The sequence below is a fragment of the Macrobrachium rosenbergii genome, chromosome 41, assembly GCF_040412425.1.
Source record: "Macrobrachium rosenbergii isolate ZJJX-2024 chromosome 41, ASM4041242v1, whole genome shotgun sequence".
NCBI classification, from domain to species: domain Eukaryota; kingdom Metazoa; phylum Arthropoda; class Malacostraca; order Decapoda; family Palaemonidae; genus Macrobrachium; species Macrobrachium rosenbergii.
Genome location: NC_089781.1, coordinates 12860192 through 12887880, shown reverse-complemented (window position 1 = coordinate 12887880; position 27689 = coordinate 12860192). Strand labels below are relative to the sequence as shown.

Sequence of the window (27689 nt, the reverse complement as noted above, 5' to 3'; positions counted from 1 at the left end):
CATTAGGGTGTCTCCACAACCACGTCAGCCTCGTCCAACGACTCCTGCACGACCCACGTTTGCACTTGAACGTCCGGACCCGGGGATTAACGCCCTTCTATTTGGCCGCCGTTTACGGTCACGCCGAATGCCTGAGGCTGATGCAAGGCGCTTCGCTTGAGGTAAAAACAGTGTAAACAACTCGTGGTGTGTTGCTTGTCGTCTCTCATCATGCGACGTTTCTCGCTTGTTTGCTGTTTTTCTTTTTCTGACTTTATAGACTATCTTGTGTTTTAAATGATAATATGACAATGATAAATGACATATGGTACTCATATCTTGTGTTTTAAATGGTAATATGACAATGATAAATGATATATGGTACTCATATCTTGTGTTTTAAATGGTAATGATAAATGATATGTGGTACAATGATAAATGATATAAATGATATATGGTACTCATATCGAACTGACAGTGTTAAATGATATATGAACATGGAAGGTTAATGTATCAGGAGATTACAGTAGATAGTAATGTATCAGATTACAAACTTAATTTAGTCATGAGATTACAGCAGAAACTTGTAACAGACACTCATATTATTTCACTGGATAAGATTTTTCTTACTTTACAATATCCAAATGTGATAATTGATTTTGATAGACAATGATGAGACACTATTTTCCTAATGGAACATAAACTTTATCAGGCAATTCATTAACAAAGATCAGATTATTTCATTCATGGAATAAATTTGGAGTCCTTTTTTTTAATTCTGAATAAGATTAGAGTAAAAGATAATTTTCTGTTATCTTTGGAACATTTAGACTATATTTAGAAAAATTTCATTCAGTTGTTTACTGCAATAGATTTTTTAATTCACACACACACACAACACATAATTAGTTATCTTTGGAACGTGTTGACTATATATATATAATATTATATATATATCTTATACTTGTTTATATAGATATTTTAACAGTATACACACACACCATTTCCAGTCATTTATAGTCGTGCCATCATCAACATAATCATTAACAACTTTTAGGGTGTCTCTATATATATCTTTATATTTATCATTATTTTGTTTCTTCACTTAGAAAGATTTACAATGTTTCAGATGACTAAAAGAATTTACTTGTTTAATCTAAATGCAAATAATTCCTATATGAATGGTTCGTTATCGTCTGCGGCAACCTACCATTACTAGTGCACGATAATGAACTTTTCAGGATTGTTGGCTGCGTCTATAGAATGATTGATTTGCTTAGTTTAGTAAAATATCTTTGCATGTACCATTGGTCAAAAATAGTGAAAATAAACTACAAGTCTACATATTCATTTTCAAATTGCTTTGTGAATAATCTAAAACCTTCCTTTTCCACAGTGCCAGCTCGACATATCAGCCAGTAATGTGGTCAATACCGACGACTCCAGCACTGCGCTGATGGTATCTGCAACACTCAATCGCTGGGAGAGCGTCGAGGTCATTCTTGACTCTCGTTACGATCTGAAAGAGGACGAAATTAACCACACACTTGACAAAGCATTTTGTCAAAAGCAGTGGAATGTTGTCTGGAAGATTCTTCGAAAGAATCATGCGTTTGACAAAGAAAAACTACGCGAGATTCTACAAGCAGCTTGCGTGGAAGAAAGCTGGGACGTCATCTCAGAGATTCTTGGGAAAGGTGTTCGAGTGAAGAACATGCACGTGGGGGACATGCTGTTTAACAGGGTTAGTTTCAGAGACTGGAGAAATGCGGCGCCTTTGTTATCGCTACTGAGCTCACAGGCTGTGTTAGACACTACCCTGTCAGAAGCTGTTCTGAAGGACGGGAGTGAAATTACCGACCAGTTCTTGGAAGAAGAAAACGTCTATATTTCAGAACGCGAGAAGATCGTAGAGAACCTCTTGAACAGCAACGATTACAAGTCGAGTAACCTGGATGCGGCCTTGCTTGTAGCGGCCGTGGGCGGCACCAGTGAGACAGTTGCTCGTTTACTTTTGAACCGTCATAGGTCTAGAGATAAAAATGTTATCATCAACGCCCTCTTGCTTGCATCGAAGCACAATCGGCTGGAACTCCTCCCTGATCTCTTGGCATGCCATACCGAAGATTATACATACAAAGTCTTGAGTCAAGCTCGACACATTGCTGCTAAAAATCAGCACTTGGATGCCGCGAAGCTGATTTTCAGGGCACTGGAGATCAAAACAAGAGAAATTCTTTCATAATATTCAGATAGTGTCGTAAAGGTTCAGCAAGCGTTATTTACTTTTATATCGAGTGGGTTCATTATTATTATTGTAATATGATGTTATATTGAAAAAAGAATGTTTCCTAGGTTTACTGACTTCATATATGCGTAGCTGATCAATGCAAAGACAATAATCGTCGCTTGGCTAACCTGGTTTATAATTAGGTTCAGTAGAAGTGAAGAGTGATAACATAAAAAAAAGCATATTGCAAAAAGAACAATTTTACCCTAATCTTGCATTTAAAAAAAGGTACCAAAAATAACACTATTGAGTTCGACAACTATGTTGGAACATTATGTTTTACAATGCTTGTAATGGAAAAAGTATCGTTATTCAATCATTATTGTTTCATAAGAAAAACCAGTGATACGACGTAAACTTGAAAGCAAGGTCTAATAGTGCACTTGTTCCTATTAACTTAGTACTAGCTTCGACTGCATTACTTTTGCAAACACTTAACATATATTTCATCTGGAGTTGCCAAAAAAACCAGGTATTGTCCACAAGAATTTTCATATCTGCTGAGGTGATATTTATACCACGTGCTTCAAATCTTAGATTCTATCATTGTTAAATAATAGTTCATCTGTTTGAATTTCAGCAATATTCCAGACATTGGTACTCAGCACTATGATGATTGAGATTCGACCCATCATCAAAGGTATTGCCGTTTCCCATTTGACCATTTTTCCATAATCTTCGTTTTTGAATGACACTTCCACTATATCATAGTTTCCAGTTCTAAAGGACTCTTGTCCTTATAAAGTTACGGAGGAACATTCCTCGTAGTATTACGGATGTTACGATTGCAAATTTAAGAGAGGCCGTTTTGCGTCTTTAAAACACGGTTCTCATTGCTGCGATATCTGTAACATATTTATCAAACTGAATGTAAAAAGGTGTAGAGACAATATTGTAACACTTTATTGCACTACTATTGAACCAGTTTATTCTATGTGATTTTTCACTCAAGTGTACAAAAGGATCATTAATCTTCTGACCAGTTCTAATTGAATATTTATGTTTATTTATTTTGATATTTAATTCCTGGCTCATCAGGTGTAAATGAAACGACCCAAGATCCACAAGTTGGATTCTGTAAACTATTTCAGTAATCTGTTGAGTCTTTTTCCATAAGCATGTTTTTAAGCGTTGCTGCAGAACTAAAATGGCATTATACTGAGTATTTTCAAAATCGATTTGGATGATTCAGAACAGACAGTGGTATGAAACATTGTCCATTGGTAACCTTTCTTGCTTCCACTTTGTTATTTATCGTCTTAGCTACTTTCTTGGAACGATTATCTGAAATATGACCCGGATAATGCAACGTCCTGTTCATTTTTCTACTGATATTTTAATAGTTATCAAAAAATCAGAATCGACAATGAGTAATGCACGTTGAAAATTAAAGGAATTCTACCTTAATACAATGACCTGCATACTGAAATAATGTACTTTAGTCAAATTAATTTTTGTTTTTCTAAATGTACTAAATTTAGACTGATTTTCATGTCTTTAACAACGCTTTAAAAGGCACCCAACCATCTTTTTTTCCATTTCTAGCGTGAATCTGGTAGACTTGTTGAGCCACGCTCTAGATCCTTTGAAATTTATAGCGTGGCTCAACAAATCTATCAAATTCACGAAAGGAACCTCCATAGTTTATATAGTAATAAGTTTACTGAGCTAAAATCCGTTTTCTGTAAATTTTCATTTTCTTTTATAGTAACTAGGTAACTATGTTAAAAGGGTTGTTTTTGAAACCAATGACAATTGCCACAACTTTGATATTTACCTACCAGTGAACTAATATTAGTGGAGACTTGACTTTTTTAATGTAATTTGAGTAATTATCGATGGTTAAAGGTAAAGTTAACATATCTCTTATGCAGTATGGTGTACGGAAATATTAATTCAATTTTCGATATTCAAGTGTAATTTCTTAGTGTTTTCTCGATGTTAATAGCAACTACTATAGTTATCTCCATATCTTACCCTATATATTTTTTAAAGCTAATTCTGAAGTGTTGGCTCACTGTAAGGTGACACCACCTACGGTAGGCCTCGTGCAGTATTTCAGTATCATTCCCTTCGGACGCTCCCCACCTTGTGAATCGTAAAAATGTGATAATTTGTCTTTTCGGTTACTTAAAATAATGATAATACATCAGCTCTAAGGCGTGGTAGGTTTTGTGTATGGAAAATTACATAGATTGTGAATACCAAAGTCATATCTCTGAAGAACTACAAAAAGGAAAGTATAGTTCTAAAGGTATAACTCTTTAAAGAAATATGGAAACCAAAGACAGTAGTAGAAGCGAAGCGCAATAGTAAGGCTTTTAAAATGATTGGTTCAGATGGTATTCGTAGTGCCCATTTCATTTCGTACTCTTGTATAAGGTAGTTAATTCAGTGTTGCATTTCTGAAAATCAGGTTAGACGGACTGGTAACTTGAAAGGTTTAACAATAATCACTTCCAAGATGAGGCTTTCGCGTGTCCTCCTCTACTTTTTTTAGTTTTCTGTAAAAGAAAACTATTGTGCTGACTTTGTCTGTCCGTCCGCACTTTTTCTGTCAGCACTTTCTTTGTCCACCTTCAGATCTTAAAAACTACTGAGGCTAGAGGGCAGCATATTGGTATGTTGATCATCCACCATTCCACCCTCCAATCATCAAACATAAAAAATTGCAGCCCTCTAGCCTCAGTAATGTTTATTTAATGTTAAAGTTAACCATAATTGTGCTCTTGATAACGATTTAGGATAGGCCGCCACCGGGCCGTGGTTAAAGTTTCGTGGGCCGCGGCTCATACACCATTATACCGAGACCTGCGAAAGATAGAGCTATTTTCGGCTGCCTTGATTATATGATGTAGCTACTGTGCAGAAAACTCGATTGCGCCGAAGAAACTTCGGCGCATTTTTTACTCGTTGATCGTTTTAATCAATCGAATTTCTTTGAAGCCTGATGTTGATTTCAGCCGTGTCTGTTAGGAGTCTTTGATATACAGTAGACGAAATAGGGTTTTTGGGCTTAGAAATTTTACTTTTCCTAGCTGAAAATTAAAATGATACAGGGATATACCATTCGTATAAAATAGGATATTATAAATAATTTGGATAAAGAGTTCGTCTGATTCAGTATTATTTGTGGCTGATACTGATACTAGATAGTCATAAGTTTACGGCAATGTTCATTGCAAAATATTTTAATAATGTGAGTTTCTAGTCATACCTGGCTTTTAACCCCTCTTCTGTAATGGAACTTTTATTTTTGACCAGTCTCTCAAGTTTTTTTCTCCGGCGGCTGGAGAATACTGTGGTTCCAGACTATACTAGATAGATTTAATTTGATCTGACAAAGCAGCATAAGTTATATGGTTTTTTATATATATTTATTTCTATAGTTATCATGTTTATTTAGGATGACTGCTGTCAGTCTCACATGAAGGTGCAGGGACGTCAGTAATGGTAGCACTCTTCCAGGTTACGTAGACTTTGAAGCCCCCTTTTGAGGTCATTCTTCAAGCAGACGTAATGTCGTGGACAATGTGGCTTGATTGTGTCGTATAGGAAAGAAACTTTTGAACGTTATTTGTGAAATGGCCCGTACTGTACTGGGATATATAAACTGTAGGGTCCTGCTTAACTGGAGTGTACCCCTACAGAGAAGGGCAGTGTTGTCCCGCTTTGGGGTACGTGTTATTCCAGGGAGTCTTCAGGCCTCTGGTTCCTGTTCTTATCTTATGAGCCTAAAAATTTCCTAACACAGCATTTCTCTTAATAAATCTGATGAAGCTGCCTTGCAGCAATAACAGGTATGTAGAACCAACTTGCTGTACAACTGCGTTATTCTAGAGTAAATCTTGTAGGTCCAGATCCTCAGATTTCTAGTTTCCCCTCCAAGAACGGCAAGGTTTTTTGGTACAGTGGTTTTCATACAAAATGCTCGAAGGAACGTTGTGCAGATGTTGCACAGTTGCAATAAAAGGATATTTCCTCTCTCTCTCTCTCTCTCTCTCTCTCTCTCTCTCTCTCTCTCTCTCTCTCTCCACGTGAATCTCTCACGAGAGTCAATCCCGGGGGATTGAAAGACTGTGTGCGCATGTGAGGAGGTGTCATAGTTTATGTAGCTAGAGGTTTTATTCCAGTAGCAGTTATATCAAAGTCTTAAAAAACACTCTGTGCGTAAAATACCTCCAGCATTATACGTTATGTTGTACATTCACACACATCCTCCTGACTAGCAAGAGAGCCAATGTGAGGTGAATCTGTTTAGACCCGTTCTGCTTAATCCCACTGGCCTTTGTGAGTTAGGCTAATAGTTGGTCGTCTGTGGCGGATTACAGTCTGGGTCGAGTTCCACGAAAATGCTTGCTATAGAGGGGGGAAAAAAAGTGTGTGTATATATCAATATTCACGAACCGTATAACATACACTAGTTCATCCGCAACAACATCAGATTGTCAGTATGTCAGTACCCGTTTGATGTGTATCATATCGTGTATTATATGTAATAATGCCACATCATGGTGATGAGGGTAGTCAAGATGTAGGAAATAAGGAAATAGCATTTTTTTTTTTACTCTTTACGGTGTAGTTAAACGCATTTTTTGTACTTCTTACGTTTATTCAGATTCTGGATGATGACAGTATAAAGGAAATATCTTGAAGAGGACTTTTATCCCCAATGAAAGTAAGAGGTGTTACCACCAAATGCTTTTTCTAAAAATGTTTAATCTTGCAAGATACATCTTAACATTCTCACTTTCTCCTTTTACTTTATTTTAATTAATATATTGCCAAGAATTTATGGGAGTTTTTATTTTCCTCAGTATTAAATATTGCTTGTAATCTGATGGTTTTCATTGTGCCCTTCGAAAATTTTCAGAAAGATTTCTACCCAAATATAGTTTCCCGCTAAGGCTTTCGAAATTCCATTCTACACCTTAGCCAATGGGAAAACCAGTTACAAAAATTCAGCCAATAACAGAAACAAACACAGTGCCTTTCGGCGTCTGTCGTGGTGGTTGCTTCCGATTGGCTGAGAGAAATTTTCCGTCGTATTTGGGGTTCCTTTGCGTTGAGGAGCTGAGTTTATTGCCGGTTGGCCAAGTGTGTGAGATAGGGTCTGTTATTAACCTCCGTGTCGTTTGTTTCGATAGTCAAGAGGTAAATTTAATTTTGCTTTTGATATTAACTACCAATGGTTTAGTATTATTATGTTAGGGGCCTTTTGGCTTTAATACAGGTATATTTACCAGAGGTTTAGGAACTATGGTCCCTTTTGGTTGCTGGGTGTGGTCATTTATGCCAGTGTTTTTCCGTCAGTAGTTTTCATCTTCAGCCGATAATGTAATTGAAATCTTTGTATAATGTGGCTGTTATAAGTTGAAGTGGGTTAAAACTTTATTGAAACCAGTCGGAATGAATATATGAAATGACAGTAGTGTACTTGCTTTGGATAAAATCTTTGCCAAGAAAAAATTCCTGTAATAGGTTTGATTTAAATTTGTACAATGAACAATGTAATTTCCAATGATTTGATCAGAGCCATCAGTGTTGCCCAGCCGATTTGACATATTTAGGGGAGATTGTTTTTGCCAAATTTTCCCTGGGGTTAATGTTGAGAAAAATTCAGTGTTCCAAGGTCATTTTGGCCAAGATTTAATGTCGGCTGCGAAAGTGAGGACTTACAACGCAATGTTTCTGTAGACGGTTTGAAACGTAACATGGTAGCCAAAGGTATCCTACTAGGTGTGTGGTATGCCACTTGTGTAAGACAATGTATCAAATTATCTTAAACAGCTTCTGTTTAAGTTCAGAAATGCTTTGTAGTTTGCATTATCCATGTGGGTTGTAATTTTATCCCAGTTTTTGAGACCTAGTACAGAGCGAAAAGGCCCGGATGATTAAAGGAGCTTTGAAGTATATATATCGAAAGCAAGTTTCCTGAAAGACTTTAATTCTATAAATACCGCGCCTGTTTTTACCTTTTCAACTGGTTTTTCTACACTTTTAGGGTTCTGATCCTGGCATGCATCTGTTTGTTGTCGGCCAAATGGAATGTCCCTTCGCCGTGTTTAGTACTGGCCCGGGGTGGTTGGGTACCCATACGCTAACAAGTTATTGTGCCGGACGGGATATGAACCGTTCGAAACAGATATGCTCTGTCTTGTGAAGATCTAACCCCTTGTTGGATGGACTTTTGTTAAAGGTAAATTCATAATTACCAACCAAAAACTGTAGAAAAGTTAAAAGTTAGAAGGCAGTCGCCGCGGAATTACTATATAGTTCTACCGACTACTGGAAGGACCACTTGAGGGGTTTTGCAGCGGATTGCCAGTTTGATCCCTAAATATGCTCATTCTAACCCGTTAAATGTATTTGTTCATGACCATTCGTTGCAGCTGACTGTTCAATTTACCGCGTAAATTTTGCCTCGTGGCGCTTAATTCGACAAAGTTGCTGTAAGTATTTGCTTTTAAGTACTTACGAGCAGCTGGTCTACCATTTGATAACGTTCAATCACATCAGAAGTCTGCATACTGAACTGTCATTTTATTTTGAAATTATTTTAAAAATCGATATGTACAGTATATTTCCCTTTTGTATCACGTGCAATTGTTCTTAGCTATTCGTGCAGCAGATGTTTAGTGTAGTTGTAGGATGTTATATTTCACCGGTGAAATTTTATTTTAAACCATTGTCACATTTTGAACATGAAAATATCATTCTCCTATGATTTAATGTGATTTAAACTTTTCTGACGTTCGTTTCTTTCGCTGTAAAATTTTGTATAATGCCAGAACAGTTCCCAGAGCACCGTGTTAAGTACCAGCCCCATTGGAATAAATGGTAAAATATAAATAAAAGACGGTAAATATCTCCGTAAAAGCAGGCTGGAGAATTGGGCCTGGAAAGGGCCCAAGAACTTCAAGGATAAGGCCCAAAAGCCCCTAAGGCTTGCTAGTTTCTTGGGGGCAGCTAACAGTAAATTTACAATATATTTAAGAATGTTTTGCAATCTTGTCAAGGAGACTTAAATTAAAATATAACTTCACTAAAATTGTATGTCAAATTTATGCGTTTTAAAACTGGGTAAAAGTGAATTCTATCCATACAAAAGTGAAGCTGTCATGGGACCTCAGGCTTGCCAGTTATTCGAAATAAGAACCTCGAGACCATTGGTTGGGTGGCATTTGTTCTTCAATGATAGGTTTGATATTAAGGATTCTGGAAAGAAAGTGGCCTAGGCGTCTTGGTTGCTTTTCTCCACACGAAAAGTATGAGATTTAAGATGCAGAACAGTATACGTCTTACATGTAATAGATACACAATTGACAGCACTTGAAAACAGGCATCTCCGATAGAAAGGAGGATTTGAAGTTCTTCGAATAACCAAAAAAAAGTAACCAAAACAGTTGACTCTCAGCTACCTTTATTTGGTCCGCTTTTAAAGAGCCTTTCCTGTCACGGAACCTATTCTTTCTAACGCTAAGGGTTTTCTATACAATCCCAGAGCTGTACATGAGGTGCCATATTTTTCTTCGACGCCTGTCGCACTCAGATCTCTAAACCTATCATGTTTTCAGGTTAGGAATAAGAGCTTGGGGACATTTTTTAAGCATATAAATTTCTCTTTAATAAAAGCATTGCGTACAGAATTTGGTTTAAATTTTATTGAAAAAAAACAGCCATTTTTTTAATCGTTAACGGATTTTTAAGTCGCCGCATTTTTGCGTCCTCACTCTTTGGTACTTGGTTTTCGAAGGCACCAGATTATTCTACAACTTTATAAGGTGCGTAAGCACACTTTACTGTCGAAAGACGCAACCTCAAGTTCTGCCTTGTCCTTATTCCTGTAAAAAAAAATAAAAGCCCTAATATATAAAGTTCTGAACTGTATTAAAGCAATTAACTTCTAATGGACGTTTTGTCTTCGTTTAATTTGGAACAGGTGAAGGATAAATGTATCTAATATAGGTAAGGTTTTTGATAAGGTTAACGTAAGAAAGCTCTATATATTTTATGGAACTGTGCTTGAGCTATTAGGTTGAACAGTGTTAGCAATCGGGTTTGTGGAAGAAATGCCGAGCTATTGAGTGGTGTTTTCCTCGTCTTCGTCATGAAAGGGTCTATAGTAAAGCTTTAAAACTTTTTTTTTTTGACAGGTATGTTGCCTGCTGCATGCAGATCATGTCCATTTGCCTTTAAAGTCTCATTAATTTAAAATAGGTTCAACGCATATGGCGCAGTTTTTCAATTAGTTCCTGTTTTTCCAACACTTCGACTTCGGTACTAAGTTCTGCGCTTAATTCCTCATTTACGAAAGGCATTCCCTCACACCTTACAGCTTATGGACGTTTTCTATCACTCTCTTGCGATAATTTGAGCAAGAGCACTGCTAGATTGCCACCGTCCAGTTTCATTTTGTATGTTGTTGGATCGTAAATTCAACGTAACTTCCATTAACGCATATGAATAGTTATGTCTTAAATTTCTCTAGTTTTTTTTATTTTTATTTTTATTTTAATTTATTTTTTGCACTAGCATGTTAGTGGTTTGGAGGCCAGTAGTTTGTTTCCAGTGTCTTGGTTAAATCTTGGTTCCATTAATGTTTGTCCAATCAAGCTTCCGTGTATGTTTTCGGTTGTATATTTGTCAGCATTTTGTATATCCATATCAATGTTTCCTCTATCGCTATGTACGTTAGAACTCTCTATTCACTTCTTGATTTAATAACTAATGAGGTTCAGTAAGGATTAGCGACCCTGTCCTTTGGTGATTCATTTATTTGGCTGCTTAGCTGATTAAACCTTGCGGTTTAAGTAAATATTCAGAAAATTAATTACACCAGTATGGACTCGAGCTTACGTAATGGTAAATAAGCATTTTTAGTATTTGTTTGGTAATTCTTTATGAAGGCATAGTGTTAGTGACGTATTTTCGCCATATTTTATGTTGAAGTCAATTTGATCTGTTTCACTTGATCTAATGATGAAATAAGGTCTTACCTTAGTTTAAAGTTTTGACAGGAATAGTGTTGCATAATTGTCGATTATATTCTCAAGGTGTGTTCCCTTTTAAATTTTCACCATCTGGATGGTTATGATTTAGGCTCTTGTTTATAATTACACGATTTAATGGAAATGACTTTTCAATGTTCACCGTGGGAAATAGGTGAGTTACGGTTTTATTTAGGTTTCCTTATATTCAACATTATTTTTTTTTTGTTTATAACAGTCATTTTCAGAAACTTTAAGAGTGTACAACTTGAACGGTACACTCGCCTTGTAGGGTTCTTCAAATGTCAGCACTGATAGCGGTAGAACTAAGTTATAGGTACACGGCGGGTATTTAGCGAAAATGGCAGTTTCATTCATTTTCAGCTAGAAATATTCAAGGGTGTACAACCGGTACTCTGTTTCGAATGGTTCACCCGTCTTGCAATAACTTGTTAACGTATGGGTAACTCACCCCCGCCAGTACTAAACACGGCGAAGGTTCTTCCAAATGTCAGACAACAAACAAATGCACTGATAGCTGTATGAAAACCAGTTTCCAAAACATTAACAGACGTAGCCGTTCCATCCGTATGTATTTGTCCCGACCGAAAAAATAACGTTGGTTTATTAAATTCTGTCATTTCTCGTTAAATACCCGGTGACTCTAACGCAGGCTTTCTGTGGGTTTTCTCTGGAATACTGAACTTTCGCTCAGTTTTTAAAAGCTGAAACTCAGATTTCATGTAATAGATGTGCAATGGACAGCAGTCGATATGAAACTTTAAAGCTTACCCTGGCTCAGATAAATGAAAACTGTTATTTCCGATAGAAATCGATTTGAAATTTCCCGAATAACAAAAGGAATGTTGACTCTTAATTTTGTTGCACGTTAAGTCCGGTTTCTAAGAGCTTCTATCAGAGAAACCGTCATTCTAGCGTTAAGAGTTTTCCCTACACTCCCAGAGCTGTCTTATAGCTACCATTTTCTTAACCATTTTCAGTTTTCAAGTTGGGAATGAAAAGACGTAGAGCAATTTTCTCTGCATTTTAATTTCTCTATAATAAAAGCATTACATGATTGGTTTGAATATGACTGAAAACTCCAGCAATTTATTTGTAATAGTTAAGGATTTTAAAGTCGATGTACAAAAGTAACGTTTAAAGATCCAACCATACATTTTTGCTATCTCATTCTTTGGTGGTACTCGGCTTTCGAAGGCACCAGATTATTCTGTAACTTTAAAGATGTACAAGCAAACTATACTGTCGAAAGGCGCAATATTCTCAAGTTCTGCCTTGTCCCTATTCCTGTAAAAACAAATCTTTTCTGAGGAAAAGTTAGCCTTAGAACATACAAAGTTCTCAACTGTCTTTGAGCAATTAACTTCTAATGGATGTTTTGCCTTAGTTTAATTTGCCAAAGGTAAAGAACAGATGTATCTGATACAGGTAAGTTTTTGTATGATTAAGGTAAAATTAACTACATTTTGGAGGTAGGCGCCTCTGAGCAATTAGACTGAACGGTGTTAGGAAATTGGTTTGCAGGTGGTGTATGCTAACCCTTGGTTGTCTAGGTTTTTTTTTGACAGGTATTTGTCTGCCTCCTGAATGCAGATCACTTCAATTTACCTTTGAAATTTCATTCATTTAAAGTAGGTTCCATGAGTTTGATGCAATTTTTAAACTTAGTTTTCTGTTTTCTTAATTCGAACTTGCCTTCGCTGTTGCAATAATTTGAGCTTGAACACTGCTACGCTGCCATCGTCCCGGTCAATTCTTTTGTTTGTCAGATTGCGGTAGTTCCATCCAGCAGGCTCTACTGTTCGTAAATTCAACGTAAATTTCATAAATTCATTCGAATAGTTACGTCTTGATTTTTTTTTTTGCACTTTTTTTTTTTTTTTTGCACTCGGGACAAGTTAGTGAATAATTTCTGCGCCAAAGATTTATTTCCAGTATCTTGGTTGAATCTTAGTTCCATTACTGTTTGTTCATGCTTCTGTGTATGCTTTCGATGGTAAATTTGTCAGTATTTTGCCTCCTTTATCGCTAAGTACATTAATTTATATTCACTTCCTGATTTAACAATTAACTAATGTTCATTAAGGATTAGTGAACCCATCCTTTGATGGTTGGGTTATTTAGCTGCTTAGCCAAATATTCAGAAAATTAGTTACATCAGTAAGGTCTCGACCGTAGGTAAAGATAAAAAGGGCATATTGCCAGTGATCTATTTTCACCATAATTTATAAAGAGGTCTTAAATTTGATCTTTCACTTTATCTAATGATGAAATATTACGCCATCTAATGAATTAATGTCTTAATTTGATTTAAATTTGACAGGAATGGCCTTTTATAATCGTCGATTATATTCTAAATGTTGTATTCCCTTCTAACCATTGGTTAGCTTAAACCATTATCTCTGCCTGGATGGTAATTTTTCAGGCTCCAGCTTACAATTGACACATGATTTTAATAGAATTGATTTTTCTGTTCATTGTGGGAAATGAGTGAACTACGGTTTCATTTAGGTGTCCTTATAATCGAACTTTTTAAAACATTCTAGTTGTCTAGGGTTCGGGGAAACTTCCCAACATTCCTTTTCAGCAAGAGATATTCAGGAGTGTACAACCTGAACTGTACATTATCTTGTAGGGTTCTTCAATGGCATTAGTAGTTATGATTTTCACCGCAAAACACTCTTTTCATCTGTAAATTTATCTTTGGCTGATTATTAAATTCGTCTGGTGGTGACAAACGCAGACTTTTTGTAGATATACTGTAAATACTGAACTTTCGCTGAGTTTGTTCTAAACACTCAAATTTCATGTAATGGATACACAATGGACAGCAACTGATAAACTTTAAAGCGTGCGCTGACTTAGGTAAGTGAAGCGGGCATTTCCGATAGAAAGGAGATTTGAAGCTTCTCGAATAGCCAGAGGTAATGTTGATTCTTAATTTGCTGTACGTTAGGTTCACTTTTTAAGAGCCTTTCCTATCAAGTAATCTGTTCATTCTGGTAATAAGTGCTTTACAGTGTTAGGTACCATCATCTCCTTCGCTAATTTAAGTTTTCAAGTTTGGAATGAAAAGTCTTGGAGTAATTTTCTCTGCATTTTAATTTTAACAAAAGCGTTACATAAACAATTTTGTTTAAATAAGACTGAGTAAAAAAACAGCAGTTTATTTTTAATGGTTGAGGATTCATTCTCATCTGAGGAAAGGTTAGCATTAGTGTGTAGAATTTCTCAACTGCCTTTAATCTGTTTCTAATAGACGGTCTGCCTTCGTTTAATTTGCCTCTGACATGTAAGTTTTGGTATGGTTAGGGTAAGAAAGCTCTATGCATTTAGGGGGTATGAGTAATTAGATTAAACAGTGTTATTAATCGATTTTGTGAAAGGTAAGCCAACTCTTGAGTGGCGCTGTCATCATCTTCATAAAAGGGACTGAGTGAAGAGTTAAAACTGGGTTTTTTTTATTTTTTTTTCAATCTGACAAGTATTTGTCTACCTGCTGTATGCACTATCACTTCCATTTACTTTGAAATTTCATTAAAATAGGTTACACGCATTTGGTGCAATTTTTCAATTAGTTTCTATTTTTCCAACGCTTCGAGCTTGTCTTCGGTAGTATTTTTACTTAATTCGTTATATACGAAGGCATTACCACATACCCTTACAGTTATAATCTGTCTGTTGAGCTACCATTTCCTAAACTATCAATGCTTCACGTTGGGAATGAAAGGAGTAATTTTCTCTGCATTGTAATTTTTCTCTAATAAAAGCATTGCATACACAATTTGGTTTAAATTTTATTGATTTTTAAGATGACGCACGAACGTAACGTTTACAGATCCAACCAATCATTTTTGCAATCTCATTCTTTGGTACTTGGCTTTCATAGGCACTAGATTTTTCTACAACTTTAAATGTGTGAAGCATACTATACTGGGCACAATCTTCCTGCGCTTCTGCCTAGTGATTATTCCTGTAAAAAAAAAAGAGGAAAAGTTGGTCTTAGTGTATAGAAGTTCATAACTATCTTAAAGCAGTTAACTTCTAATGGCCGTCAGGTAAGGACAGATGTATATGACATAGGTAAGGTTTTGGTATGGTCAAGGTAAGAAAGTTCTATGCATTTAGGGAGGTATGAACAATTTGATTGAACGGGGTTAGCAATAGAATTTGTGGACGGTATACTAACTCTTGAGTGGCGTTATCTTCATCTTCATGAAAGGGACTGTAGTGAAGCGTTACAACCGTTTACATTTGAAACTTTTTTTTATCTGAATTAATTTAATATCTGGTTCCAGATCATTTTACCTGCTGTTTTTAATATAGGTTCAATTTGTTAAAATTTTTCCTAAAATTTTTCCTACACTTCCAACGAAAGCTTTAGGTAGCGAGTTTTACACTTAATTCCTTATATACGATATACGGAAGGCAGCCCTAGGAGAGCTGTTAATCAGCTCAGTGGTCTGGTTAAACTAAGGTATACTTATTCCCATATAGATTAAAGGCTTATGGGTGTGATATGTTACCAGTTTGTTGCAATAATTTAAGTTAGAGCACTGCTAGACTGCCATCGTCGTCGTCTTCGTTTAACGTGCTTTTTCCCATTTTTTATATGGGGTAAGGACTTCGATTTGGCGTTGGGGTAGATCGTAGCCTCGATCGGTTGCCCTGCCTGACATCGCTTAGACCCCGGTAGCGCATGTGTACTTGTATCGTACCAAATCCCCAGCGCCCCTTCTCCCAGCAGCGAGGAGAATTGAGCGGTTAGGTCGACAGTTCGAGACACGTGAGGTGTCTGTTATGTTTCTGGAAAATGTTGGAGTGGCTTTGTCTGTGTGTATTAGTCTGTAACACCCAATTGCTTACAGTAAACCTATCCGTTGATTACATATATACATAATCCGCGGTGCTAGACTGCGGACGTCCCGTTCCATTATCTTTTTGTTTTTGTAGGATCGCGGTAGGCCCATCCAGCAAGTCCTGTTCGTAAATTATTCAGCGTAAATTTCAGAAATATATTTGAACAGTACCGTCTTGAATTTCCAGTATCTTGGTTGAATTTTGGTTCCATTGTTTTGTTCATATATCTGTATATGCTTTCGGTGGTATATTTGTCAGTATATTGTGTATCGGTGTTACCTTTGTTGCTATGTACGTTAGAACTCTATATTTCTTGATTAGTAAGGATTAGTGTCAGTCCTTTGGTGGTTTATTTGGCTGCTTAACTGATTAAACCTGTAGCTTCAGTAAATAATCAGATAATTTGTAACAGCAGTATGGTCTCGGGCTTACGTAGTCATATATTGGCATTTTTACCATATATATTTATGACCTTTTTTCATCATAATCTTCTTGGTCTTCAATTTTGTTTCATTTGACTTACTGGTGAAATATTACGCCCTCAAATGTTAGCTGGTTAGTGCTGTACCTTGGTTTAAATTTTTGACAGGAATAACGTCTGTCGATTATATTCCAAAGGTTGTATTCCCCTTTCATTAAGTTGGCTTAACAACCATTATCTCAACTTCGGATGTTAATGTTCTAGATTCTTGTGTATGATAAATACACATCACGACTGAATGAAAATGGTTTTTTTTGCGTTCACCGTGGGAAACGGGTGAACTTCGGTTTTACGTAAGGTGTCCCTATATTCAAACTTTTTTTCAACATTATCAGTTTTAGGTTCTGGCAAATTGCCCAAAATTCATTCTCAGCCTGAGATATTCAGGTGTGTATAACTTGAACTGTACATTATCTTGTAGGGCTCTTCACTGACGGGATTTAAAGTGTCAGCACTGACAGTTGCGTGATTCTAACTGTAAACTGTCGCTTTCCATCGATAAATTTATCCGTGGTTGATAGGTAAATTCGTTTAGTGCTGACCTACCCCGGTTTATGGGAGGGGAGATTTTCTCTGGAATATTCGACTTTCGCTCAGTTTTTACGGCTGAAACACCCAGATTTCTACAGCATGTTTGTAATATGAGTATCCTTGCTAAATGTGTTTTGATGGACGTACTCAAATGTCTGGAGATATATTTTATTCGTAAGCTAAAATTTTACTCGTAAGCTAAAATTTTACTGAACATTTTAATTCAATCGTCTCGAGCTTATATTCCCTTTAACCTGCTCGAAGTTCTTGCAGCGTTCTACTGTAATTTTTCTCCCTCCCATAATTGCTTGGTAGAATTTCGTAAATGGGGTTGGTTTTTATTTCACTGCCTAATATATCTTGATTTCACAACATGCAATGGCATTTGTCTGATCTGTTTACTACTTATTGGTGTTCTGGGGTTATCTTTACGTACGATTTTGTTTCGAAGTAGCTTTTGGGTTTTTTATTTTACCTTTACTTTGCCCAGTGGTTTACTTTGGCTTTCTCAATTTTGGCAATCTAGAACCACATTAAAATAACGTGATAATTGTCGAAAACTGTGTAGAGAGTTTTTTCACAGTTCATAATTTTTCCACGAAACTACTTTTTAACTTCAAAATCTTAATACAATGTTCATAAATTCAATTATAATTTCAATTTTCTCTAAAGCATCCTGTAATCTAAAAATATACTACGGTAGGGGACATAACAAAACAGTCACAAAGTGTTCTGTCATCGAAAGTCCTTACTGAAGGTCGACAGGCGGAAAATAATAGTAATGAAAGTTATCAAAGTACGCAGTCCTCGTTAAAAGAATGACGCAGTGGCCAATGTTTGGAGTTAAATTTGCTGGTTCTCATCCTAATTACAAAGTTTTTACAAATTTAAATCTGTATTGTGCGCTGTCTTAATTTGCTGTATGAAAAATTATTTGGTCTGTGATGATTTTTTGTTAAAAATTTTTTCGAGGTCCTGAACAATGCAACAGTTACTTAATGGGCTTTGAGTTTCTGTATCGTGAGCCATGAAAGAAATTTAGCTAGGTTTTCTCCATAATTACGATCACTAATAAAATGTTCCTTTGGAATCAATGCGATGCCCAGAATTTTTTAATCCACCATAGAACATTTGGTGCACTTGGTAAAATATTTACGGTTTAGATGAGTGAACAGCAATACGGTTTTAATAAGAGAGGTAATGTTGTTGCTGCCATTTATCGTAAGATTTACAGGAAAAGTGGCTGGAAGGTAATCGGAAACTAGCCTGTACGTTATAGGAACGGAATGGAATATAGAATTTAGGCCAAGCGCTGGGACCTATGAGGTCATTCAGGGCTGAAACGGAAATTGGGAGTAGAAAGGTTTGAAAGGTGTAACAGGAGGAAAACCTCACAGTTGCACTATGAAACAAATGTTGAGAGGCTGGATAGCAATATGGAAAAGAGAATATGAATGGAGGTACCTACAGTGCAAGAAATGAAAGAGGTTGCAGGTAGGGGCCGAAGGGACGCTGCAAAGACCCCTCAAGTGATGCCTACAGTGCACTGCGTGAGGTGCACAGACAGCACTGTCCCCTACGGGGCTGTACATTTATAGACCAGAAAGAAGGCCCTTGATAGAAAACAAGGGAGGTGGTTGTTTGGGGTTTTGAGTTAAGTGCCAGTAAAGTGGGTTAGGTTAGTTGAAAAGTGTAAAAGACAGCAGCAATAACAGCCTGTGGGAAAACAAATGTTTGAAGTTTTTATTCATCAAAGATGAGCACTTAACCTATTAGGCTATACTGGTTATGAATGTATTAAGAGACCAGCTAGGAATGTAAGTTTGAATTAAATGCAGATCTGGTGTCTACGGCAGAGACTGATGCATTGCAAAAAGGAGTAAGAATGACGGGGATCTCTCAAATGTAGTATGAAGGTGCACGTGTGAAAAACTGAGGGTATGCTGTCCAGCAAGCAGGGAGGATAGGTGATTTATACAAGACAGAAGAGGCTAGATTAATTTTAAAAGTTCAAACACTTGGGGTCTACTGTAAGCCAGGAGGGAGTGTGTGAAATTAAGATGAAAGTGGAACATAAGCAGATTGAGAGAAATGGGAGGGGATAGAGGTAGTATGACAAAAGATTGCCAGATCTGTAAATTATCTTTAATAGTGGAATCAGAAGTGATATATGGTTCAGAAACCTAAGCATAAGAAGGAAGGAGGAACAGAGACTAGAGCAAACGGAAATGATGATTCTGAGGTGGATTTTGGGGAACTCGGTGCGTGAGAGCCTGAAAAAAAAATTAAAAGTGCCAAAACGGTGAATTTTAATGATTTCGTTAGTGTCGAGAACGTGGCAGTTAAGAAAAGGGAAGGGATGAGAGAGGGGGGAACGAGGGTGGTACCTGTTGCGGGTAAAGGCGAGACAACCGAGAGGTGGCGAGATTATACGGAGGTTTTAGGGGAGAAAATGCTTTCCACAGTAGTAGTTTAGTTGAGTTAAAGCGGTGAGGATAAAGGAAACTGTGTACACTTAACACATTTAGTATTCGAGGGCATCGTATGCTCTTGCGTGGTGGTGATAATACAGATGTTCGTGAAACCCATAGTTTACGTGTATTACAATTTCGATGCATTTTTATTACAGTTTCGATGCACAAATACATATTTTAAGAAATTGTCTTCACCAGCCTTAGCTTTCCTATTCTCTATAACCACCTCATAATAAAATCATTTGAGGCCATTTCGAATTCAATCATTTCTATATTTAATGTAATATGACGTATTAAAAATATTTTCAAGAGACAAAGTAAGATATTAAACTGCTGTAAATAAATTTTTAGTCCAATACTTGTGGTAGTGTCAGATTCAACAAAATTATACAATTGTCCCCTACTTCTGGTATAGTGAATTGCAATAACAAAGTTAAGGGAAAAGACACCTGTCTTGATGTTTGCTGAAGTTTAGCACTACGGAGAACCTGTCTCGTAGTAATCCTGTTTATCAGTGATGTAATTAGAACCTAAATGTTGAAAATCCTTTGCAGTCTGTTGCGTATTGCTTTTCCGTGAAAGTTTGTTCCCGTTGATTGCGGTGTTTATAGAAAAGGTGAATTTTGTTATACTTAGAATATTTCCCCTTTATCTTTATTTGTTGCACTTATATGCATGCTTTTTCATCAAAGTGGCCTTTTGTCTTTCTACTTGAATAAAAGCAAATTGTTTCTAGATACTGGTTTCTTGAATGTGATTAAAAAAGCATTTTCTTGCCTCTTGACTTTATTTAAAAATATAAATTTTCAACTTGAGGCAGTATAATAGAAGTGTGCCCTATAATAACACGCGTCGTAGGCACTCAGGAAGTGCAATTAAGTACGAGACACTTGCGTGACTTTTCGATGACCTTAACATTTTTGGATGACCGTGAAGAAGTTGGGTTCAATGATTTGAGCCCTTATTCTTTGTAATCATAACTGAGTATATTCCCTGTTGGGAACCGCATGCATATAATCAGGGTCCTGTGTTTGCAAAGGAACCTGATTAAATAATTAGCTCATCCAGCTACAGTTAACTTTCCACCAGTGATGTGTTCTTGCAGTAACTAATTATATCGCTGTCGCTGTCGTGATACATGAATTTCAAAAAATTACATAAAATCAACTTTAACTTTGTAGAATACCACCACATTGTAAAGATTTTTGTGTTTTTCATAGTTAAACCATTGTTGGCTTCTTGTCAGTATCTTTCGCCGGTATTTTCGCTTTTTAAAGTTAGCCTGCATTAATTTTGCAAACGGGTGTTTGGGTAAAATCTTGTTAGAATTTATGGTATACTCCAGGCTCTGCTCTCAATGATTCTAGTAATAATTTAAAGTGGTTCTCATATCTGAAAATGTTCATGAATGTACCTCATGGGCTCGCTTGTATCTTAGTTAAGCGTCATTCACGGAGACATGCTTTAGAGAACATTACTTAGAGGTGTTGAGACATTGTTTTAAGTGTTAGGGATATGACGGAACAAAAAGGAGTAGAAACTGTGTTCGGATGTTTTTGTGCCCTCGTGTTTCAGTATTCGTATTTTTACAGCAGGAAATTTTAATTTAATTTGCATCTTTCACGGAAGAAAATGACCAATTAAACTAATTAACGTACCGAGTAGTCTCAAGTAATACTTTTAACTATGTTGACATAAAGTAGATGTCGCATGTTGAAATTAACATTTCATGACCTGTGATCCTAATCATTTTAATTTCATCATTTAATCACTCGAATAATGGAGAACTGAATATTTTATATCCATGCAATTTAATGAATTTGGTGTTAAATGAACTAAACTGTATTTTACGTCTTAAGTAATAAATAGAATAAGATTTGGAGAATTTAAGATTGAAGAGCTAAGGAATTTCAATATTTAACAGCTTAGAAACTTTTTTTCAGCTTTTAACAGCCAAATTTTATGTAGCAAATGTCGTGGAATGACTCATGGGTGGTTGGTGGTGGTGGTGAAATACAGTAGTAATTATCGTGTTGAGTCAAGGTTACGAGATATTAAGCTGAAGGCTAACGGGAATCCTTGGAGGGTCATTCTCTTAATTATTTCTGAAATGGTAAATGGGTATATTATGACTTTCTATTGATTAGGAATATAGAATTTAGGCCATCGGTCAAGCACTGGGACTCACGAGGTCATTCAGCCCTGAAAGGGAAATAGTAAGATGGTTTGCAAGGCGTAGCAAGAGGAAAACCTCGCAGCTGCACTCTGTGAAACAATTGTTACAGATGGTGGAAAGTCAGATGGAAGAGAATACAGTAAAAGAATGAAAATAGTTGCAGCTAGGGGCCGAAAGGATGCTGCAAAGAACCTTAGGTAATGCTTACGGTGCACATGTAAGGTGCACTGACGGCACTAGCCCCTTACGCAGTTGTATTGATTTGTTTTTGTCAGTCTCTTGCTTGGAAATTTTTATCTTGAACCTTTTTAATGCTGATCCTGTTCTTGAAGTTTGCATGAATTGACATCAAATATACTGAGCAGTTGATTTTCGTATTTTGGTTTTAAGTGGAATGTTTGGGCACCCACCTTGAAAAATTAAAATTGCATGGCCAAAAGTCAAAAGGTATGTTTATATCTCAGATATTTTCAGCATCCAATAAACTACTGTCAATCAGAAGGAAATGAGTTCATGGCTATATTTTGAGTAGCCCTCCGACTGTAAACACTACATTATTTTGTTCAAAGATATTAAAGATATTAAGGACCCAATTGCAAAAAATAAATGTGAATGTAAATGCATAGTTGGAAAGAACACATTTGGAATTTTTTACTAAATGATTTTAAGTCTTTGATACTATTATTGCATACTTAATTGTTGAATTGAATTGAATATAAAATTTAGGCCAAAGGCCAAGCACTGAAGTCATTCAGCGCTGAAATGGAAATTGACAGTAAAAGGTTTGAAAGGTGTAACAGGAAGAAAACCTCGCAGTTGGAATATGAATCAATTATTAGGGGAGGGTGGCGAGTAAGATGGAAGAAAGTGAATGTGAAAGGAGGTACAGTAAAAGGAACGAAGGGGTTGCAGCTAGGGGCCGAAGGCACGCTGCAAAGAACCTTAAGTAATGCTTGCAGTGCACCACATTAGGTGGTGCACTGACGGCACTAACCTCCTTCGGGGCCTACTTAATTGTATTTGGATGCAACCTTTTAGTTCTTAGCCCCATAACTGTGGCAATGACTGAAATAAGTACGGTAAACTAAGTCATAACACAAAGTGGCTTGATCGCATAAAATTAGGCCTAGCATATAAACATTAAATAATGAATAACGTGAATGTTGCAGACACTTTTCATTAGTTTGAATGCAAACGTGGGTTTGAAATTTTCCAAATTCTAGTTGTAACGGTAATTTCTCCGGAGCTGTTGGATAATTAGAGATAATGTAATTAGGGATATGCCCGAGCACAAGTGCCATGAAGTAAATATTAAACTGTAGAGGTCACTTTAACAAAGGGTTTTCATTGTTCCATAAGGAAGGCCAAGTCTTGAAAATAAAATATGTTTTACCTTAGATCATAAAATTTAAACTTAGTTGAAGCAATTATTGGGTTATGAATATAATCCAATTGGATTAACATAATTTGAATGCTTAGGATATTTACAATGCTGGAATACTAGTTTCAAATGTCAAGTCAGAATTAATCTTCATTTTTGTCTTGTTTTTAATTTAACTACATGGTAATTTGGAAGGCACATTTACATTGAACTGAATATAGAACTTAGGGCAAAGGACGAGAACTGGGACCTATGCGGTCATTCAGCGTTGAAACGGAGATTGACTGTAAAAGGTTTGAAAGGTGTAACAGGAGCAAAACCTCGCAGTTGCACATGAATCAGTAGTTAGGAGAGGGTGAAAAGTAAGATGAAAGTAAGAGAAATGAAAGGAGGTACATTAAAAAGAAAGTTTGTAGCTAGGGACCGAGGGCGCGCTGCAAAGAGCATTAGTAATGCCTGCAGTGCATCGCACGAGGTGCACTGGCGGCACTGCCCCCTTTACGGACATTTACATAAGACCTGGTAAACTTAGAGAACAAGGATGATTTGTCATGTGTATAGACAGATTTAAACTCTGTCTTAAGCAAGAAAATTGGAATAGCATATTTTAGGCAGTGTTTTCCTGTACAGCATAAATTTATTTCTTGGAGAGAAACAGCTGTTCTAATTAGATTTTCCGTTTGTTTCAGGCATTACGGCTTCTGGGAATTCCCCGCAAATAGGAAAGAAGCTATCGAAAAGTTTGCCGGTCCTTTGGATTTTGAAGATGACGTATAAGACCCTAATGAATTGCAGATTTGGTCAGTCTGAAGTGCTTCATGAGATGAATGGACCAATATCAAGGGTAAACTATAACTTTGTGTACTCTGTTTTACCTTAAAAAAAATAAAGGTTTTCTTCGAAGCACGACCTCTTATTGGCACCAAATCTGTTTGGCTCTAGATTTCTGGTATTTGGGTATTTTTCTGCCGAGTTTTCTTTTCTTTTTTTTCTTTTTAGAAATTTCTGAGTTAGTTCAATGGATTAGAATTACATTGTCCGAGCATGACATACGGAAAATTTCTTAGCGTTTTAATTAACATCGGGAGTAAAGACAGCTTATGAGTTGAGGCTAGTTTTTCAAGTTTTCAACACTGATGGTATTAAATGCTCATCGTGCGAAAATTTATGGGGCAGGTAGAATATTTGAAATAGCAAGTTAAGCTTACGAAAGGCTGTATATATAATGCAATTCTTTTACTGGGCTAGGATTAAATAAATACAATAGTAAAAGACTGTAAAATGCCAAATAAGGGAGTTAAAGAATTTATCATAATGCCATTTTTTAGCGATGGTTTTGTTTCCTGGACATAACTTCCTTGACTGAAATGAATCAGCTTTGGTCAAAATGCTTGTTGGGATTAGTGTGAAATAAAAAGCTTAACACAATGAAATTGTTTGAAACTAAAAAGTTTACAAATGAAATACCGAAGTGCGCAATTTGGTAGCGTACCATGGATACTTATTTCCTAGAGTAAAATTTTTTCCTCTCAATTCGTAATGTAGTAAGAGCTTGGATGTTTCGATGTCAATGAAGAAATGGTCATGCAGTTGAATGCGTTTTCAGGAAGCTCAAAGGTCGTAAAATCCAAGATATTAGGGGTACTCTGGCAAGAGCGCTAATTAGCAATTTACCTCGAATTTGAATGCAGAAATTGTAATTTTAAATTTAAAGAAAAAAATCTCTGCGAAATTTACGGTAAGTTCTCCCCCGAAAGCAGACATTAAAAGAATGGGTGAATAACGTAAGAACTTTCAAATCTGGCTTTTCCTGAAGTGGAATATTTTAAGAGGTCTTGTTTTGAAGTGTCTATAAAATTAATCAAGATTTTTCACTATTGGGTTTTTCTCTGTACAGCCTGTGTTTATGGCACCAGTCTTTCTTGCAAGAAAAGTTCAGTTGAATGAAGTGAATCTTGTAGTGGTTTTTACGATGCTTGTGTTAGAAAATAAATGGTTACGTAAGTTTTTTGGTCGCAACGTGTGTTCAACAATTTTAAATTGCAAGTTCGGTAACAAACAGCTAATTTTGAAATTTCAAATTCTTTAAACAGGCAACTATTTCACTACTAATTGGGTCAGACGATTTGAAATAAATAGGCCATACTCTCGTTAGGTCTTGGTTTTGACACCATGTGGAAATACATGGTATTTGGAGAACGTAAGGACGCTAAGAGGTCATTAAGTTCAGCTATTCACAGATTATCGCGAAAAAACATTCATTAGTGTGCACCTTAAAATGGGTAAAACCCATGTTCGGAGGTGGATTATCTTGTAATAGTTGCAATTTTGTTGGAAAATCTGACAACGCAGGCAGCTGAAATTTTTTATGTCATAAAGTATCAAAAATTGAGACACGGACTGGAAAACTCAAACTTAAAAAAAAATGGGATACACCAGTTTAATACAAGGACGAATTATGTAATTAACCAGACCAGAGTTACAATGCTGAACACAAATACCACTTGCTGACTTGCTTTAAGGAGACGTAACGTACTAAGAATTGAATACCTTGAAATTCTTGTACAGTAAATATTAATCCTTGAATGCTGGAAAATGCTAACGTGCATCAAAATGGATTTCGGGTAGCCTTTGAACCATTTGTTTTGTTCTGTATTACGTATATCCTGCACTGGTTTTAAATTTGTAATGACAATTTATCTTTGCAGGTATGAAAAGGGCAGTAGATCACTTTGTCAGCAGGCAACTGGGCAGATGCAGTAGCCTAGGAACATAGGCATGGCAGTTAGAAATCACGAATGAGGAGATGCGTGTTAATCAGAGTAAGGACTCTGCACTCCAGCTTTTAGTTGGTAGCTTGACCCCACAAGAAGTCGATTATAAACTACGTTGGATTCGTAATTTTCGGTAAAGCACACAACTATATGTTCGCTCTTCCATGCCTTAATATCAACTAAGTCTTTTCAGTCTCTAAAATCTAAATTTAGTTATCGGCTGCGTGTGCCTTCCCGCCCTTAACCATACTCAGGTGCTTCCAATGACTTGTATGTCGACAGCCATAATTACATTTTTAGCACGGTAAAACTGATTTAGATACAGAAAATGTCAGATTTTTTCATTTAAAGACCAGTTCGCGTTGCATTCCGTTTAGCCCCATGTCGGTGTATTGTTATAAATGAAAGCTGGTTAACCCTGAAAATTATTGCAGGTACGCTAGAGGGGAGACAGTTTTGTACACGGGATGCAGTTGCCCATATAAGATTGACAGGGTTGGGGCAATATATCCTGATTAGTAAAGAAATGGAGAAACACTTAACGTTTATGGTCTTGGTTACTAAGCATTTAAAACACGCTGTCGCATAGGTTTTCTCGAATATCTTTTTATATATCAGCTGTGTCTTGATATTTTGGCACAGCATGTGTTAGACCCTTTGATAATTTTGGGCACTATAATGAACTACCAGATTTTATTAAGGCAGTTTACTCGTACTTTCTGAATCACAATATTCGTTGTAGATATCCGAACACCTGTCCATGGCTTAGCTAAAGAGTTAGGAAAGAAGCTCCTCCCACTTGTTTCTCTCTCTACTGCGATATGGCTTTTTACGTTTTACACATCCAAATTAGTTTACTACTGCTATTGCCTGCAACTTACATTCAGGTGCTATAGAGTAATTTCATGCTAAACACAAGACTTCACTGTAATTAAGGTGCTATAGAGTAATTTCATGCTAAACACAAGACTTCACTATAATTACGGAATGAGTACCCTATTTTTCATATTTCAGGTCTGACAGTTACGGAATGAGTACCCTATTTTTCATATTTCAGGTCTGACAGTTAGAGTGCATGGTAACAGTAAAAGGTGAAGTAGCGTCGTCAACCAGTGCAAGGTATCAAGGGATGGAGTAAGGCATATGTCTCCGGCAGATTGACTGGAACAGGCAACTTACACCCGTACAGTAAAGGAGAGATGGAAGAATATTAACTATACTACGTGGTGGTTTTTTTGTCAAGTGTATGGACTCCTTCGACTGCATTATCTTGCACCACTTTTGTATGGTGTCCTTGTACATGATCAGATGTTCGCATTGATCTCTTTCCTGGTCACACCGATTACTTCACCTATTTTTTTTCCTACTACTGGGCAATGCAGTAATTAAAAACTCACACAATCCTTAAACTAAACCTAATTTTAAATTTATAGGTTTAGTCTAAAGATTTTGTTTACCACCTCATTGGACATGTTAATTGGTGGCGGTAAACAAAATCCTTAGATTCTCTATAATTCTAATTTTAGGTTTAGTTTAAGGATTGTGCGTTTTTTAACTGCTGCATAGCACAGTAGTGACTAATTTTTAATAGGTGAAGTAATCGGTGTGACCAGGGAAGAGATCAATTCAACTCATCTGATCGTGAACGAGCGACACCATGCATAAAAAAATGAGGGGGTAGTTGAAGTTGTCCTCTACTCCATTACTGTTAAACGTTAAAAGAAATAAAAAC

At 36.5% G+C, this 27689-nt stretch overlaps 1 protein-coding gene and 1 long non-coding RNA gene across 4 annotated transcripts in view; both read left to right on the top strand.

Moving 5' to 3' along the window:
• LOC136826658 (ankyrin-2-like) overlaps positions 1-3794 on the top strand; it is a 745006-nt gene extending 741212 nt beyond the window's left edge. For all 3 annotated transcript variants that reach the window (XM_067084011.1, XM_067084012.1, XM_067084013.1), the window contains 2 exons: positions 1-161; positions 1376-3794. The exon at positions 1-161 is cut by the window's left edge and continues 103 nt beyond it. In XM_067084011.1, the coding sequence (XP_066940112.1) occupies positions 1-161; positions 1376-2224 (1010 nt within the window). In that variant the 3' untranslated portion in view covers positions 2225-3794. The remainder of the gene's footprint in view (positions 162-1375) is intronic.
• A 3535-nt stretch (positions 3795-7329) lies between these two features.
• Positions 7330-27686, top strand: LOC136826657 (uncharacterized). The gene is made up of 4 exons (XR_010849678.1): positions 7330-7423; positions 23873-24027; positions 25892-26090; positions 27015-27686. It is a non-coding gene; the product is annotated as an uncharacterized lncRNA (long non-coding RNA).
• The last annotated feature ends 3 nt before the right edge of the window (positions 27687-27689 follow it).